The 18,870-nt window shown below is 39.5% G+C and overlaps 1 protein-coding gene across 3 annotated transcripts in view; it reads right to left on the bottom strand.

Moving 5' to 3' along the window:
- Positions 1–18,870, bottom strand: part of LOC124135295 (adenylate cyclase type 2-like) — a 115,472-nt gene that overhangs the window by 40,337 nt on the left and 56,265 nt on the right. For all 3 annotated transcript variants that reach the window (XM_048398994.1, XM_048398995.1, XM_048398996.1), the window contains exon 4: positions 4,793–4,942. In XM_048398994.1, the coding sequence (XP_048254951.1) occupies positions 4,793–4,942 (150 nt within the window). The remainder of the gene's footprint in view (positions 1–4,792; positions 4,943–18,870) is intronic.

Raw genomic sequence — 18,870 nt, 5'->3', positions numbered from 1 at the left:
AAATGGTGTGTGTTGACTATCTCAGTCTGGAACCTTCATCTGGTGGTTACGAAAATGTTCTGGTCATTACTGACCACTTCACCAAGTATGCTGTTGCGATTCCAACTCGTAATCAAACAGCGCGAACAACAGCAAAGGCCTTGTTTGAGCACTTTATCGTACACTATGGCCTCCCTGAAAGGTTACATTCAGATCAGGGACGGAATTTCGAAAGTGATGTTATCAAACAAATGTGCAGCATACTTGGGATACAGAAAACAAGGACAACTCCCTATCACCCCATGGGGAACGGGTTATGTGAACGGTTTAACCGGACACTTCTTGGGATGCTCGGGACTCTGCAGGATCAGGAAAAGGCACGTTGGAAGGACCATATTGCTCATGTGGTCCATGCCTATAACTGTACCTTGCACGAGTCTTCTGGGTTCACGCCCTACTTTCTCATGTTCGGCAGACATCCTAGACTGCCTGTTGATGTTGCCTTTGGCACGTCTCTCGCCAACACTTCATCGCCATCTTATACGCAGTTTGCTGCTGATTTGAAGCGCAAGTTGACAACTGCGTATGAGCTCGCTACTCAAAACATGGACAAGGCCCGGGCCAAACAGAGGAAGACTTATAATCTGAAGGCTCGTGGTGCTACTGTTAAGGTAGGTGATGTTGTGTTGGTCCGCAATGTCAACATTCGTGGGAAACAGAAGCTTGCCGACCGATGGGAGAAAGATTTCTATGTGGTGGAATCACAGCCGAATTCTAATGTTCCTGTGTTTAAAGTCCGCAAGGAAGGCACTAGGGAGCATCGTGTACTTCACCGCAATTTACTCCTTCCCATTGGTTCGGATGGCCGTCCCATTCCTAAACCTCGGAGCCCTCCGCCTTCTCTAGGAGCTTCCGCTGTACCTGGTGATACCTCCAACACCGCTTTGGAGATTTCTACAACCGACCTGGATGTGGAAATTCCTTTATCTCCAGTGCCTGGGGGTTCTCCATTGGGTCAGCCGGTTGAAACTCCTTCGTTTCCAAGGTCACCACCAGCTCAATTATCTGGTGTTCCCTCTTCAACGACGCCATCTATGGTGTTGCCGTCACTCGAGTTGCCTGGAGGAATTTCGACTTCCCCAGTGCCTTCCAGCTTCCAGAATTATCTTCTGTCACCCCACCAGTGGTTACAAGACCTGGCAGGTCACGCCAGAAACCAAAGTGGATGACTGACGGTCAATGGGTGGTGAAACAGAACATGGTTTGGGTATAGTTCTCTACTTAGTCCATTGTATATATGTTTGAGCACATGTTATTGCTTTCTCAGGTTTAATTTTCTGCAACCTTTTGTTATCCTGCTCCTTTCCTTGGCTGTTCGTCTGTTTTCAGCTGCGTATGGTGAGGGCACCATTCCCAAAAGGGGGGTGCGTGTAGCAGGGTACCTTATATTCTTCCTATAGTTATATCATTATTCATACATCATCATCATAATCATCTATATGTTCAATGTTTGTCTTGTCTACAGTTGAATATCAGTATCTAACTCTTTAAACAACTCAACACCCTTATTTTCAGTCTCTGGGAATCTCTCACCAGATCTTCCCCTTCAACCTTCTGTCTATCTTTAGACATTTTTTACACCTGTAGGGTTTCCCTCAGTCTATTTATATCTTGCATTAAGCACTTCCTTTGATGCTTAATGCAATCTGTCTTCTAATTGGCCACCCTGGTCCTCTACAGGTAGCTTCCTTCCATACCTGACTTCCTCCTCACTTCATGTGCTGCTGTTGAGGAGGAAGGACATTTTCTTTTCTTCAGGTATGGAATGGCCATATTTCAATCTGTTTTCATCTGCTTCTGTCAGAAATTAATATCTATATTAGGGTGCTGAATTAAATTGAATAATATATATATAATATCATTTAAAGTAATATTAAATTAGTAAATGGAATATTGATATTATAAAACTTGCTTGTAAAATAATTAACCACATGGTCCATTTTGGACCATGTGCTTTCCAAGTATCCTATAATGAACATATAACAGTAATTTAACATTAAAGTTAGTTTTAGTATAGTTTATCAATGGCTTTTGTACTTTTATATTTAAGATAAATAATACCTGTAAACTTGCAAATATATCACTTCATGTGCTGCTGTTGAGGAGGAAGGACATTTTCTTTTCTTCAGGTAGTTCTTCAACAGCAGCCACCCCCCTAGCAATAAATCCATTATCACCATCTGCCTGTGTCTGTGTTTCCCAACGGCCCGAGCCGGATAAATACCACTACCCCGGCTACACAACCATCGATGTCGGATTAACGGGACTTGACTGTATTTCCATTGTCATTTCAGCTGGGTACTAATCAGGATCATTGATTCATTTTGTATACATATTACAGATTGTAAATAATTCACAAGTTCTTCCTACACTATACATTGTTCAGGGGCCAATATTTGGCCCCAATCCGCAGCCAATGTCAAAACAAATTCCCAAAATGAAATTTAAAAATTCCAAAACCAATGTTATGGTTTGTAGATTTGTACTTCACTGAGAACAGGACAAATAAAGTGAAAGAACCTCATATGCTTTGTTTTACATTTTTGCGCTGACATGTTAAATAACAAATTTTTTAACAAAACAAAAATGAACAAAATAACATGTCTGCCTTGTGAATCTAAGATAAATCCCTGGCGGTTGCTCCATCACCTGTGACTACGTTTGGCCACTTTGCGGTAGTAGTGACACATATCTTTTTTTGGTTTAAATAAGTAACAAAAGAAGGCTGTTTAGATCTCAAGGAAGTCAGATGAGCTCTACTCAGTGCATGAACATAAAGCAGACCCTACCATTGTCTGCCATCAAAGCAGCATGCAGAGCAGATGCCACAAGGCTGTGGCACATGTTGGACATATCCAAGGGAGAAACATTGCTGTTTGTGTGATGTACACGTAATCTCAGCACTCATTGGTCTGACGACTGGCTTCCCACTTGCTGGCATTGCTCGTTTCGGTGCTTAAGGTGAGGGTAAATGGGGTTTAATGTCGCGTCCAAGATTATTGCACTTATATAGGTTGTGTGTGTGTGTGTGTGTGTGTGTGTGTGTGTGTGTGTGTGTGTGTGTGTGTGTGTGTGTGTGTGTGTGTGTGTGTGTGTGTGTGTGTGTGTGTGTGTGTGTGTGTGTGTGTGTGTGTGTGTGTGTGTGTGTGTGTGTGTGTGTGTGTGTGTGTGTGTGTGTGTGTGTGTGTGTGTGTGTGTGTGTTTGTTTGTTTGTTTGTTTGTTTGTTTGTTTGTTTGTTTGTTTGTTTGTTTGTTTGTTTGTTTGTTTGTTTGTTTGTTTGTTTGTTTGTTTGTTTGTTTGTTTGTTTGTTTGTTTGTTTGTTTGTTTGTTTGTTTGTTTGTTTGTTTGTTTGTTTGTTTGTTTGTTTGTTTGTTTGTTTGTTTGTTTGTTTGTTTGTTTGTTTGTTTGTTTGTTTGTTTGTTTGTTTGTTTGTTTGTTTGTTTGTTTGTTTGTGTGTGTTGCTGCTTGTACTAGTCCGGACTGATGCCAATTTCATAGTGCTAGCACACTGAGATACCATGCCGCAGTTTAACATGAATACCACACTCAGACACAGTATACTGACTCTGAACCAACCAGTCTTTGATTTTGCCCCTTAATGCCGAATGCCAAGCAGGGTAACAACAAATACCATCTTTTAACAATTTTGGTATGACGCGGACAAGGATCAAACCCCGGACCTTCCGCTCTCCGGGCGGACGCTCTACCACTCGACCACAGAAGCGGTCATTTTGGTGCTTAAAGTAATGACTGCTTTGTTGTCTTAAAAGATATTTGTCAACAGAATATTGAGTGAGTGAGTGAGTATGGTTTTACGCCGCTTTTAGCAATATTCCAGCAATATCACGGCGGGGGACACCAGAAATGGGCTTCACACATTGTAGCCATGTCAGGAATCGAACCCAGGTCTTCGGCGTGACGAGCGAACACTTTAACCACTAGGCTACCCGACCGCCCCATCAACAGAATATTGTGTAAATACTGTAAATCTATCATTAATGCAAAAGATGCGAGTGATATTTGCTTGCATTATTTAAACTACACATTTATGTGTCAATATTGACTGTTGACCCTTCAGGTAAATGAACAGGTGATAACTTGGTCAATACAAATGGGAAATTTGCAGTAAAACATCACTTGTCATGAGGCAGTCTACTTATATTGAGGAGTACAGTAGAACACAGATATAACGAACACGGATATAGCGAACAAACGGATACAACGAACTGTTAAAAAATACCCGATTTATCTATAATATTATAAATAATTTACGTATATAACGAACTCTCTACAGCGAACTAACGGATACAGCGAACTGATATCTGATCATCAACAAGCCCATCTATCACTAATTAGTGAAGTGTATAGCGAACTAAGAAATCTCACTCAGTGTCAAGTGTCACTGACAATTAGCTGTACGCAATCAGCGGTGAATCAACACAATCGCGGCGAATCAACACAATCAGCGGTGACGGGTCAACATTGTTAAACTTTAATGAATGCAAAATGTTATCAATCCAATGCTATGAAGTGATCACTATTGATACAAGTCAGTGCTGCAATTACGTGTATTGTGTTTTGTTTTACACAAGATGGCGGATGTTTCCGAGCGAAAACATATATAACGAACAACTGATTTCTCTGGTCCCTTGTAGTTCGTTATATCCATGTTCTACTGTAATCACACAGAAAACGAGCACAAATTTGAAATTAGGACACAATTCTCAGTCGATACAGAGTTGTCTCCCCTACCTTGTGCACCTCTCCGTTTGCCAGATGGATGATGATCATCATGATGGACACCGCGATGTCCAGTCCGAGGTACATGACGATGAGGGACTGTTTGATCTGGATGCTGTAGTGATGGTACATTTCCTCCAGGTCCAGCTCTTTGAAAGAGATCTGCAAACAGAATCGAGATGTGGCTTGTTTGCATACTACAGACTGGCATTTTAATTGCCATATTTAAATAGCAAACAAACAAAATAAAGACAACAATGGTAAGCATCGGAATATTTGTTCTGGTGGAATCGACATGCCAGGAGTTTTGTTCCTGTGGAATATTTTCAGGTTTTCAAAATTTTAATCAATCCTTGCCCTGGAAAGATGAACTCCACTGTGCATTTTCAAACTGTTTCAGTATATTTTAATATTTGATGTATTAAGGTATAATTTATGATTAACAATCTTTAAAGGTTTTATAGTTATTATAGTTTTAAGCATAAATCGTTATGGCAAAACATAGATTCATAATTAACGCCTTTGATGATCAAATGGTGAGGTGAGGTGAAATGGGGTTTAACATCGCGTCCAAGATTATTGCACTTTTATAGCGACGTGCATGTACGTGTGTGTGTTTGTGTGGCTGCTTGTACTAGTCCGGACTGATCCCGATTTATAGTGCTAGCCCACTGAGATACCATGCTGCAGTTTAACATGAATACCAAACTCAGACACAGTATACTGACTCCGAGCCGACCAGTCCTTGTTTTATCCCCTTAATGCCGAGCGCCAGACAGGGTGACAACAAGTACCATCTTTTAACGTCTTTTGGTATGACGCGGTCGGGGATCGAACCCCGGACCTTCCGCTCTCCGGGCGGACGCTCTACCACTAGACCACTGAGGCGATCGATGATCAAATGGAGATATGATACTCTCAATAATCGAGGATATTTTTTTATGGTCACTGTGCATCTTGAACTGCAGTGGGTGAGAGTGTTCAAGAGTACATCTTTCCCCACCATAACACTGTGCAGCTGAGAATCACAGACTAAAGGTCAGATCATCACACAGAAAGTGTTACCGGTATATATCAAACAAAAAGTAAATTAAATCCCATTTTACGACAAAAACATTTTTTTAATGTAAGTAGTTCTGTGCAATGTTCTGTGAGTTGAATGCTTAGTTTTGTAACCTTGAATGATTCATAACACCATCAACTGAAGCTTGTTGCATACAGTAAGAAATTGAGAGAAATAACTCAATGCTAGAGCCATATCCATATTGAGGAATCCATTTTGTCAGGGCATCCACTAGTGCAGATGCACAGTTTGGAAACGGAGGAATGCAGCTTTTCTGACAAGAATGGTGTACTTAATATGATATATGTATATGTGTATATATGTGTTACGGCATCAAAATAGTGTGCTACTTTCATTGAACTATTTTTTGTCTACTTCCATTGATAACAGTCTGTTTCAGAGTCAGTGGGTCATGAAACAAACACGACTAGGACCACACAACCCTCCATCCCACACCCACACCCCCATCCCTCACCCACACCCCCTGAAATTGAAATGGTTGGTCACTAACAGCCAATCTTCAAACAATCTCATTAAAATCAGATCTTAGTTCTCGCTACCGCTAAACAAAGATCTGAGGACATCTCATTATGGGTCACGTCAGAACGACATTTCGCGAATTTTGACCGACCAATGAAATGACTGACAAGAAATCGACATTAGCAAATCAGAAGGCAGCTTTCTTGTGCTTTGTGACACTAGTTTCAAACTGGCGACTACGCTTCGAAACATATTTTGACACATTCTCGATAAAAAAACCTAAAACTGATAAGAAGAACATTCTAGAATGCCTTATAGATGGCCTAGATTGTATGGATGTAATCATAAAATCCGTAACTGTCGTTCGGAATACCCCACGTTAAATATTTCGTGGTTGCATGATTAGAAAACACATTCCGACTGTCACTTTCATGATCTGGTAAGCGACACTCTGATTGGTTGGATGAAAAGTCACTCTGACTTGACCCCTAATGGGATGTCCTGAGATCTTTGTTTAGCGGTAGCGAGTACAAAGATCTGATTTTAATGAGATTGATCTTCATAGGACTATAACTTGCACACTGACACTTTATAACAAAGAACAAACGCACAGATTTCATTTTTCTGAAAAAAGATTTAAGATAAAAATCCACGTTCAGCATCATCTGACACAAGAGACTGTGGTGAATAGATCTAAATTGCCATAACAACTAAACTTCAACATTCAAGGGAAGCCATCAATGTCTTGCTTTATCTCTGTCTCACAAGTAAAATATCCGAGGTTCCAAGACATTTCAGGTATCGATCGGAGAGGGGGTGCCAAGCACCATGGCACTCGGAAGAGATATGTTCTTGAAAACTTGGCTCTGATTCTAAGTGGAATAATCTGATAAAAATACAGACTTATTTATAACAATGGATGACAGACGATGATATTGTCTACTTCAGAAAACCCTTTTTCCCTTGATGATAAGTTTGGTCCTGACCACAAGTAGAACTTGGAAGCTCCTTGTGATAATGTAAACTTACTGATAATAATATTTCAGGATATGACGTCAATTGGGAATTTTAAAAGTAGGCTAGCCTAGTTTCAGTTTAAGCTGTTACACAATTTAACAGAATCTCTTTACATCAACAGTCATTCGGTTTACATTCTCTAGGCAAGACCATTTTTTTAGATGATACTAGAATATAGGGCTGGGACGGGTAACTCGGGTACCCGGGTCGGGTGGGTACTAAGTAGGACCCGAGTACCCACAGGACTACCCGGACCCGTGGTTAGACACATGATATATTGTTAAATGACAAAAATTATGCACCCATTACTTCTGACTTTTCATATGGCTGAATAAAGATCTATATAACTTAAGTTATCTTCAGTGTATGCATGACCAGATTGTTAAGTATGTGTATCTAAAAACGTTTTGCCAGGGCTATGGTAAAAAAATTCCCAATCGGACATTTTGTTCCTATCTCTTGAGGCCTACAGTGGGTACCCGGGTAGGGTCGAGTCATAGAGGTTGGGTACCCGGGTAGTAAATTTGGAGGTGTCCCAGGCCTACTAGAATACATTTAACCAAAGTGTAATGAATAATAATAAAGATGCTTTGTTGACAGAAAATGTTTTTTTAACATTTTTTCATTTCTACTTTTGTTAAAATTATTTATGTCAAGAGTTGAAATGTTTTTTAAAAGAAAATGGTTAAGCTATTAGACACTTAGTTAGACTAATGCTTAGTCTCTGAAAATATATAATTGTGATAGAACCACAAAATTCCATTTAAATTGAAAAGAAGCCCAAGTGAAATGGCCTGAACCTGAGGAAAATCTAGCCTTGCTTCATTTAAGGCGTTTGCATTATAGAAGGGGTGGGCAGAAGGGAATATAATATGGTTCAGGGACTGTGAGACAGGCTATCTCTAAGTCTGACACCATTCTTGTTAATTTTGCCTTCTGACCTTGGGAACACTGCCATATACCGGTAAAACAGGGAATGTAATTGGTTCGGGCTCCATTCCACAAAGAGATCTTAATGCTATGACTGTCATGTCTATGTTAAAGTATGGGAGTTATGATGTCTTAGAGCTAAAATCCCTTTGAGGAATAGGGCCCTGCTCCCAAGACAAATAGCTTTGTAAATTTTGTAAATTTCATGTGTAAGTAAAAATCCCTGATGCCATGATCTAAGTTCACTTTTCTACACAGAGTCTCATCTTTTTCTGATTGTTTTCAAGAGATAAAAACAACAAATACATCCAATCCTAAGTTATCCTGCAAAGTAAGATGTTCATTACCGGTCAGATAACATTGTTGATCATATAATGTGTCGGTTTCTAGGCAGGATAAAGCCAACAGATAAACACGGTATTCGTTAGGGTCATTTACAGATAAAAATGCAAATATAAAAGCTCCTTTCAGTGTTTAGAACCTTGGCCTCGCCCCAATCTGTCACTAATCGAGTCACAAATGACCTTCAGGGTTTTGGATTTATTATTGTCAGTATTAATGTCAGTGAAAACGATATATAGAGTTATAAGTTTCCATATCTGTGCTTGTAGACCTGAGTACATCTTAGTGTGATTTCATGAATTTAAAGCAGTTTGATTTGGTTAAAATATGTTACCTTCTTTCATTTTTATTACTCTGTTGGACATTTGACTGCATTTCATAACATTATGACAGGCCAGGTCTCTAAACATATGAACATCTTATAGACTAGAGTAGCTTCCCTTTGACAAAGGGCAATTACTCTCCTGGGACTGCAAAAGGCTGAACATTGAAACATTATCAGTTGACAATTGTGTTTTCGCCTATATGGTAGTTATGCCACTGTCTAAAACACAATTTTCAGTAGGGACTATATTGACTTGGTCTCTGCCAGGCTAATCACTGACCTTCTGATGTAATAGACACTGTGATTCGGGGTAGAATAGGTCTTCAGCAACCCATGCCTGCCATGAAAAGGCGACTATGCTTGTTGTAAGAGGTGACTAATGGGATCGGGTGGTCAGACTCGCTGACTTGGTTGATTAATGTCATCGATCCCAATTGTGTGGATCGATGCTCATGATGTCAATCACTGGATTGTCTGGTCCAGACTCGATTATTTACAGACCACCATCATATAGCTGGAATATTGCTGAGTGCAGCGTTAAACAACAAACAAACAAATCTGATGTAATATTAGGAAAACCTGCAATATTTAGGTATCGTGTGTAAAAAATGGCAATACTCTTTTCGACAACAGAACATACAAACGACATTATATGATAAAGAGGTTATCTCACTGGTGATCTATGGTATAGGAAATGGAAATGGCAAAGGCCTGCTAAATACGAGGTTTATTCCTAATACAGGATATTTACCATCCCAAAACACACTTGCGTGATAATCTCTTTTGATCTGAACAATCACATGTACATGACATTTCCACACTCAGTAACTGGTGTTCTAGCAGATCAATAACAATCTTTGACAATCAGTTAGGGGTTTGTTTTACATGATTAAGCTGTGGATTATTTACCTGTTTAGAGATGCAGCCAGGAAAGGGCTTAAATACATCCATGCATCATTGCTTCATGTTTACAAACACCTGTCTTTTACCGTCAGGGAAGAGCTATTCAACTTCGGGATGTACAGATTCTCCTAATGTGCATGCAAAAGACTTAGGCCCAAAACAAACAATCACAAACGTTGTCAGGTTTGTTTTGGGTTAATTTGCTGGAAAATTGATGTGCATATTACAGTGTAAAAATATATTGACAAGTTATTAAAACCTAAGCAAGTCTAAACAAGCTTGTAAATACAATAAACGCAAAGTGATGTATATCAATTTAGAATTATTTCAATCTGGAACTTGTCAAATCTGATGAAAATGTTGTTTTTATGGCATTGATAGATAATATTTGTTCTTCCATGAGTGCAAGTATTCCTTCATTCATCCTGTAATCATATCAGTGAGTGAGTGAGTGAGTGAGTGAGTTGGGTTTAACGCTGCTTTTAACAGTATTCAGTTATATCACAGCATGTCAGCTTAATGTGGGATGAAAGCCCGAAAAGATGCAGGTCTCAGACGTTTACCACTTCAGTGAAATCCACAAGCACGGGTATGTTGCTGACAAACCTAAAAACATAATCGAGGCGAACTGGGATTCGAACCCACATTCATAAGATTTCTGGCATCCCAAAGGGATGCAACTCTGCTCAGCGAATCGCAGTGCCTTAGACGACCGGGCCACCCATGCCCCCAGTGACCATATCAAGATCCCATTGTTATAGATTTGAATCCCAGGTGAACACTGATTGTGATTCTCAGTACAATGTGGTCATGGGATTCATCAGGAACAAATATCTATCGGGGCGGATCGAGGATTTTTATAACTGGGGGTTCCACTTGGGCCATTCATACCTTCAGTTGGGGGTGGGGGAGGGGTCCACCCAAACATCACAAACATTACATGCAAACCATTATTAAGTTTACTTTAAGTGAGTAAGTGAGTTGGGTTTTACACGCTTTTAACAGTATTCCAGTTATATCGCGGTGTGTCAGCTTAATGTATGGGGAAAGCCCGAAGTGATGCAGGTCTCAGACGTTTACCATTTTGGTGAAACCCACGAGCATAGGTATGGTTAACCGGGATTCGAACCCACAATCATAGGTTTCTGGCGTGCCCAAGGGACGCAACTCTGCACAACGAATCGCGGCGCCTTGGACGACTGGGCCACCATGCCCCCAGTTTACTTTAAGAACCATATCAACATGTTATTAGGGTAGGTAGTATTTTTTGGGGTGGGTGTTACATTAAAAAATGGGAGGTAGCCACCCCTAGAACCCCTTCTGGATCCGCGTCTGCCTATGACTCGCCTCACTTCAGGCTTTCCTCTTTCATGACATGTATGACTCACGCAAGTCTAACAACACTGCATCCATTACATCTCCTTCAAGTATCATCTTGTTTACAAGCTATGGGGATAGCCCGAAGGGCACGGGTGGCCCAGTCGTCTAAGGCGCCGCGATTCGCTGTGCAGAGTTGCGTCCCTTGGGCACGCCAGAAACCTATGATTGTGGGTTCGAATCCCGGTTCGCCCCGATTATGTTTCTAGGTTTGTCAGCACCATAACCATGCTCGTGGGTTTCACCGAAGTGGTTAACGTCTGAGACTCGCATCACTTCGGGCTTTCCTCCCACATTAAGCTGACACGCCGTGATATAACTGGAATACTGTTAAAAGCGGCGTTAAACCCAACTCACTCACTCACTACAAGCTGACTGCTAGTAAATAGTTTGTTGTTGTTTAACACAGCATTCAGTAATATTCCAGCTACATGAAGGACGAGACAATCCAGTGATTGAGATCATGAGCATGGATACATACGCAAAATGGATAACAGCCATCAACTAAGTCATTGAGTCTGACCACCAAATCGTACTTGTCGCCTCTTGCAACTAAATCTTCATGGGGTCTGATGGTAAATAGCACTGAGCAGGTTCAACGAGGCATATATATGACAGATGAGGTTTTCAAGTTGACTGCTCTTTACTTCCTGTGTATAGCAAGTGAGTGAGTATGGTTTTACGCCACTTTTAGCAATATTCCAGCTATCATGATGGGGGACACCAAAAATGGGCTTCACACATGGTACCCATGTGCAGGACCGAACCCGGATCTTCGGCTTTACAAGCAAATGCTTCAACCACTAGACTACCACACTCCCCTTCTTTAAAGAGATACCGTATTCAACGTAATCAGCGCTCTGTCCTAATAAGCGCCCACGGCCATATTTGCTAATATATTGGCTAGTGAACAATCCCAATTAGCACCCCTTCCAATTGATCAATGTACACAAGACGTATTTATTCGTGTATAATACGCACTCGTGTGTAATATGCACCCTTAATTATGGGCAATTAAATTCTGGAAAATATATCCATCATGTATAATACGACTTTTATTCTGTATCATTTCAGGCTGTCAGCATAAACCACAAAATTTACGATCTTTCAACTCTTTTTTTCTCACCAAAATTATATTCTAATAAGAGCCCCCTATTTCTAATTTTGAGAGCACCCTGGGCGCTTATTACGTCGAATACGGTAAGTGTAATTGAAGGTGATTAAATATTGTTCAGCTAAAGAAAATATGTATAAAGTCCAACTTATAATTTATGAGATAATCATATCGCTTATAAACTGAAATTAATACTGCGCATCCAGTTCCAAATTTGACTTACATCTACAGACAACCTAGCTCTATACTGAAAACACAGCAGGTTTATTTCATAATATTTTCACACATATACATAGATAAATATGTCATTTCACTTTTCATTTGTCACACACAAGTTATAACATACTTTCTCAAACTGTAAATATTTTTCTGCTGATGTAGCATATTTCAGATATTATAGGACCCCAGTCAATTAAAGTATTGAATAAATTCCCCCTTCAATTATCTTGGAAATACAGCTTTTAGAATCCTATTCCTTCATTTGGAATTGACAGTCTGATTATAAATGTCCAACCTTTGGTATCTGAAGACTTCTGTCTGCCATCTGTCTCAGATCAATAACTATCATGTTAGGTATTGACTGCTTAATGTGAGGATCAAAATTGGCCAAATTTAAACAAAGTATCTTCCAATATAGTTCTGAGAATGCCAATCCTGCTGCTTAAAGATGATGAAATCCTAGTTATTGCCCTTAAAATGGACCCTACTTGTGAGGTATTCGTTTCTTAGTATGAAGGCCATCTCAATAATCTATTCTAGATTCCACGTCAGATATAAATGGATGCATAAATTATTTCCGGGAGCTCATTATAAAGACTCTTAATCCAAAGTTAATGAGTATCTTGCAGTCTCATAAAAATCATATTTTTTTTCCTGATACGATACCTCGAGCATTAAACGAACTTCAACGAATGGACATAACAGAAGTTGAGACACCATATTGCAGTAGGTATTTTATACACAGTCATTTCTGAGCTTCATGGAATCTACACCTAAATAAGAGTACACATTTGTGTCCTGCATGAGTTTTCTTGGTTAAAATCAAAATTTCAGAATTTAGATGGAAAAGAAATAAAGCTGTATTGTTTTCGAATGCTAACAACTGAGTGGCCCAAGAACCCTATCTTCCCAAGGCAGGCGTGTCCACTCGTCTATATCAAAGCCTAGTTTCTACCCTTGCCACATAAAGGCCATTTTCTTTGCCCGACCCTGGTGCCACCTCACGTAGATCATGAGTTGTGCCCCTTGTAATGAAAATACGATATCCAATCAGATCGTTGTTCTTATTTCGTATAGCTTCACAAAGATAGCGACTACCATAGGCAACGACCTAGTCGATCAGATAACAAAAATATTCGAGACTGCATCCCTTACACAAAAACATAGGCAATTGTTGAAATGAAAAAGACGTATTCGTGTCAACAAAGACAGGCGGCGATAAATCACTTTGATAAAAAGGTTAGTGGACGCTCTTGCTTCGGGAACAAGAACCCACCGATCCTTTTTTTTGATTTGGTGGTCAAAGTGAACCCTTCAGTGGAGTGAGTGAGTGAGTGAGTGAGTGAGTGAGTGAGTGAGTGAGTGAGTGAGTGAGTGAGTTGGGTTTAAACACAAGCACGTGTATGGTGCTGACAAACCTAGAAACAAAATCGGGGCGAACTGGGTTTCGAACCCACAATCATAGGTTTCTGACGTATCCAAGGGATGCAATTCTGAATGCAATGTCAGTACTAGTCAAGACTGATGCCGATTTTATAGTGCCAACCCACTGAGATACCATGCCACAGTTCAACATGAATACCCCAGACAGACACAGTATTCTGACTCCAAGCCGACCACTACTTGTTTTAGCCCCTTAATGCCAAGCGCCAGACAGCGTAACAACAAGTTCTATTTTTTAACGTCTTTTGGTATGACGAGGCCGGGGATCGAACCCTGGACCTTCTGCTCTCCGGGCGGACGCTCTCACACTAGACCACACAAAGATCTTAGGACATCCTATTATTATTATCACTACTATTATAATGCCACAATATTCATTCTCATGCAGCACATATGAGGTCGCAGTCAGAATTAGAGAAGTGCCATGCTTCAAGTCCTCTGTCATCCCTTAATGTTGCAATACACTCTCTGTAAGATTGTAATTATCAGTACCGGTACTTCAAATGCCTACTTACCTGATTGCTAAAAAAGTACTTAATAAATTAAGTGTGTTATGTCTTTTGTCTAATTGTTACACTAGTTAGAGGATTATTTCAGCAATTATATGATAGGATCCAAGTAGTCTGATCAATTTAAACCATCATTGTGTCAACATTCAAAGAAATCATAGCACCTAAAATGTTTGTAGCAGGGCGTTGGGTCATCCCACAGATGACATCCTTACCTTGTCAGATTGATGACGGGGTTAACCTCTTTGGTCATGTGGACAAGGCGTCCGACCTCGGATCAGAAGGTCTGTGGTTCGAATCCCATCACGGGACTCGGAAATTTTATGGGCGCTACATGTTTAAACAATATTGTTTTGATCACCATATTTTAAAGATATTCAAGAACTCCATGCTGTTAGAACATGTGGGAATCATCACTGCACAATACACACTAAAATACGTTGCCTGAGTCTTTCGATCCTGCATCTCGATCTATGGCAACTCAGGTCATGAAACGCTCGTCACCTATCCAGTTCATATAGAACCAATTTGAGCACATTTATTAATCAACAATATAACAATAGTTAGCCACATTCTTCATGGGTTTAAACCCTGCTAATTACATACAGTCTTCGTCAAATTGTTCTATCATCAAAGTCAATGACAGAAAGAAATAAGTTCAATCATGGTCCAGTATGTTTCACTAACAATTCGAACCGTGAAGATCCGGGGGAGAATTGGTCTTCAGCAACCAATGCTTGCCAAAAAAGGCGACTATGCTTGACGTTAAAGGCGACTAACAGGATCGGGTGGTCAAGATCGCTGACTTGGTTGATGCACGTCATCGATCCCAATTGCGTGAATCGATGCTCATGATATTAATCACTGGATTTTCTGGTCCAGCCTCGATTATTTACAGACCGCCGTCATTAAGCTGGAATATTGCTGAGTGCGGCATTAAACAACAAACCAACCAACTAACAATTCCATAACTGACAGTCAAAGACAAAGAAGCTGGAGTTTAATTAAGATTAATTAGAATGTTTATGCCAATTAATCAAAGGCAGCAAATGATGACCAAATCTGATCAGCACATCAATAGCCTTCTTTGTTCAATAAAACACAAACAATCCCTGAGACTGTACCAAATGTAATCCCAAAATCTGACCGGGATTATATTCTAAAAAATATCTGATTATTTGGCTTGATAAAGTATATGATTAATAAATATATCAACCAACGCTCCACACCAGACAGGAGACATCAAAGAAAAGTTTGCGACCACTGCCTTAAGGTTTAATTTGTCTCCTACTGAGACAAACCCTGCACGTAACAACTGCAAAAGCCAATGATGAAATTCCCAAAATCCAATACAACTTGTGGTCTCTTGTAGGATATAAACATGTTATATTCCCAAGCCAAGATTAAACTCTATTTCCTCTCTCCCACTGAGAAGCAACACTTGTGTTATGTTCGGGATTGATCTGGTGTGGCGAAGTTTGACATTGTGAAACTGAACAGTGATCTGTCGAGAAGCTGAGTTACCGTATTCGACATAATAAGCGCCCAGGGCGCTCTCAAAATTAGAATAAGAGGGCTCTTATTAGAATATTTTTTTGGTGAAAAACAACCGAGTTGAAAGAGCGTAAATTTCATGGTTAATGCTGAAATGTTTATAAACGACAGATATATTTTTCCAGAATTTAATTGCCCATAATTAAGGGTGCATATAACAAACGTATTATGCACGAATAAATAGCCTTGTGTACATTTATCAATCGGGAGGGGTGCTAATTGGGATTGTTCACTAGCCAGTATATTAGCAAATATTGACGTGGGCGCTTATCAAAGCAAGGCGCTTATTACGTCGAATATGGTAGCTAGATTATGTAGAGTGTAAATATGCCAGACTTTACCATATTGGTGCTGTGTGGAATCACTTTATTTCCAGGCACCTTTTGGAATAATCAATAAAAGATTCGTTTTTATACTTATCAATGAAATTAACTTTGGAGGATATTATTCATATTGATTCTTGTGTTATGATAAATAATAATGTGTTATAATAACAGACATTAATCCACATCTCTATGCTGCTCGAAAATGTTGTGGATTTATAACATAAGAAATAGTAATAAAAATATAATTTTGTTCACTGGTTCATTAAATTTTTATAAAGGTACACAGCTTTGTTATTTATTTTGAGAAAGTATCCAATCTCACACGCATTTAGAAATTTAAGTTTTTATATAAATATGAATTGCTTTCATATACATTTTGTTCAAAAGCAAGGACGTTTTTGGTTTTGGTAAGCTACTTTATTTATCAATGCAATTTAGATTTTTTTTCAAAGAGCTACATAGACTTTTGTTGTTAAAAAAGGGGGGGGGGGGGGGGGGGTGTTTTGTCAATATAGTTGTCTCAGCAGTCTCTCTAGGAATTTTATGACAGAGGTGGCATTTCATTCTTGTACATAAACATTGCCAATCTTTCTTTCTTATGTGACAAATACATCCCCAAAGACTTTTGTGAAACACTGACACAAAATCAATCTGAGAATCTAAAACTTGTGCCATCGTTGTCCTGTAATGATACTATAACTTTTAAAACAAACAAAAATACAAATTAACGGTCTTTATCATCATTTTTCATATTAGGTTGGATATGGGTTTTAATATATCTGATACAGCCATTTTAACCATAAACCTAAACATGTCTAATTAAGTGCTGAACAAGCTTCTCATTTCCCTATTTGTTTAATCTCAATAAAAGTAAGATCTTAGTGCTCCCTACCGCTACACAAAGATCTTAGGACATCCTTTACAGGTCACGTCAGAACGATCTTTCATCCAACCAATCAGATCATCGCTTAAACTTTTGCGAACGTTTTCTAATAATGCAATCTCGAGGTATTCAGAACAATAGTTATGGGCTGTCGGTCAAAGTCCACGAAAGGTCGTTCTGGCGTGTCTTGTAATGCGATGTCCTCAGAACTTTGTGTTGCAGTAGTGCGCACTAAGATCTGATTTAGTGAGATTGCAATTGTTGCATAGTCTTAGATATACTGAAATAGGGCTGGGACAAGTCCAAAGTTACAACCCGGTTACCCACCCCCCTATGACCTGACCCTAACTGGGTACCCGCTGTAGGTCTCAAGAGATAGGTACAAATATTCTGTTGGGAATAGTTTGACCGTAGCCCTAGGTGTATCTAGATACTCATAGAAAACGATCTGGTCATGCATACATTGAAGTTGACTGAAGTTTTATCTCTATTCAAACATATAAAGTCAGAAGGAATTGATGTATAGTCAGAAATAAATTTGAACACTTGTCACTTATAGTGTAACAGTTGAAGTTGTAGATAATTGTTACCATTAAACAATATATCATGTGACTAACCACGGGTCTGGGTAGTCCTGTGGGTACCCGGGTCCTACTCAGGAACCACCCGACCCGAGTACCCAAATTACCCGTCCCAGCCCTATACTGAAACATGTTCATTTGGAACAAAACATTGCAATATTCCTGTATGAACAAGAAACACATGCAGCAGTTTGCAGAATTTCTACAGCAGTTCCACTGAAGATTATTCCTGCAGCATCTTTTAAGAATCAGAATTTCTGTTCAGATTAGCAAAATCAAAACATGGTGACTTGTCCAAGAAGTTTAACTTAATGATATTTTTCTATGATCTAATATTGTTCAATGCATGAAGATCTGGGGTAGAATAGATCTTCAGCAACCCATGGCTGCTGTAAAAAGTGACTATGCTTGTCGTAAGAAGCGACTATCGGGATGGGGTGGTCAGTCTTGCTGACTTTGTTGATGTGTGTCATCGTATCCAAATTGCATAGATCGATGCTCATGATGTCAATCACTGGATTGTCTGGTCCAGACACTAATATTAACAGATCGCTGTCATATAGCTGGAATATTGCTGAGTGAGGCAACAAACAACAAACAAACAAACAATAATTGTCAAGTAGCCAATTCCCTCCACTGATTTCGCATCCTAGAACTAGAAGTAAAAGAGACCAGTGACACCTCCATCTGTTTGTTATTTAAATCTATGCATGAAGATTCAGAGTGACAAACAAATATCCACAAGACTGTATGACAAGATGGACGACTTCAATTGTCCAAAAGTCAACTTTCCCTTTTTGTCAAGCAATATTCCAGCAACCCCTACCTTTGATGTCTACATTTCAAAACAGTTGAGGTACAATCAAGTTGGGTCTCTCTACAAAGATTTAGAAAAAACAACTCTGTCTCGAAAGATGTTTGATCAAGGTTACAACATTCAAGGCATCAGTCAAGATTTCAAAAAGTTTTATGGTCAACGTTTCCAAATCTGACGCATCAGTGACCAAAATGGCGTCTGATGTAA

The sequence above is a fragment of the Haliotis rufescens genome, unplaced genomic scaffold (genome assembly GCF_023055435.1).
Source record: "Haliotis rufescens isolate VD_foot unplaced genomic scaffold, xgHalRufe1.0.p SCAF_19, whole genome shotgun sequence".
Lineage (NCBI taxonomy): Eukaryota > Metazoa > Mollusca > Gastropoda > Lepetellida > Haliotidae > Haliotis > Haliotis rufescens.
Note: the sequence above shows the minus strand (reverse complement) of the source record. Positions and strands in the feature narration are given on the sequence as shown.